Source organism: Sinocyclocheilus rhinocerous, unplaced genomic scaffold (assembly GCF_001515625.1).
Source record: "Sinocyclocheilus rhinocerous isolate Xijiao unplaced genomic scaffold, SAMN03320098_v1.1 scaffold2440, whole genome shotgun sequence".
Taxonomy (NCBI): Eukaryota; Metazoa; Chordata; class Actinopteri; order Cypriniformes; family Cyprinidae; genus Sinocyclocheilus; species Sinocyclocheilus rhinocerous.
In genome coordinates, this window is record NW_015659942.1 from 112,925 (window position 1) to 113,712 (window position 788).

At 38.8% G+C, this 788-nt stretch overlaps 1 protein-coding gene across 1 annotated transcript in view; it reads left to right on the top strand.

The window, feature by feature from the left end:
• LOC107724635 (contactin-6) overlaps positions 1 to 788 on the top strand; it is a 12,531-nt gene that overhangs the window by 11,218 nt on the left and 525 nt on the right. Inside the window, exon 9 of the mRNA XM_016533634.1 lies at positions 597 to 628. Coding sequence (XP_016389120.1) covers positions 597 to 628 — 32 coding nt within the window. The remainder of the gene's footprint in view (positions 1 to 596; positions 629 to 788) is intronic.

The following is a 788-nucleotide window of genomic DNA, read 5'->3' on the forward strand; positions in this document are numbered from 1 at the left end:
GAAAACAACGGCGATCCGACGAGTTTGAAAATCATGCAGTGTGAACTCGGCATAAGAGAGCATATGTTTCAGCTGGACCACAGGGAACCAGCGCAGCCTCCTACATTGTTGTTTGGGATAACGTCAGCTTCCATCGCGCTGCTCTCGTTCGTGACTGGAACCACAAGCAACATAACTTACCAGTTTTGGATATATTGTTTTGAATTTATTGCACCAGTGTGTGTAATACTATGTTGTAGTGTGTGTGTTTTTGAGGGCTTGTGTGTGATGTCTGAGGCCAAAGTTTGGTCTTTCAGCAAGAGTGAATGGTTTTGAGTGTAGAGCTTCATTTTGACCTGAAAATAGGATGTTTGGGGAATTGGGTGAGACGTTATGGATTTGTGTTTACTGTTTTGAGAATATGAGGCATAGTTTCAAGAAATGTGTTTAAGCAATCCAGAAAAACTGTAATATCATGAGATCAGGGTATTAGTACACATGCACTGCGTTGCATGCATTCAAGATTATTTCAACAGCATTATGCAGATATGGTTTAATCAAAGGTCATGTCACTCGGTTTATTTCATTTCAAACAGTGATCTTGTGTTGTTTATCAGGCCCCTGGATGTTGGACACTGATGAGGATGCAGTGAGTTTCTTTCTCCTCCAATCAACAGCCAAAGATGCTTGTAGTATTTGATTTTACTTTTAGTTTACTTCAAAAAGACAACAGTTTGATGTTTCTCTAAGAAATAATGGTATTATAATAATGATGTAAATATGGCTGGAGTAATTTAATCTGTGTGTCT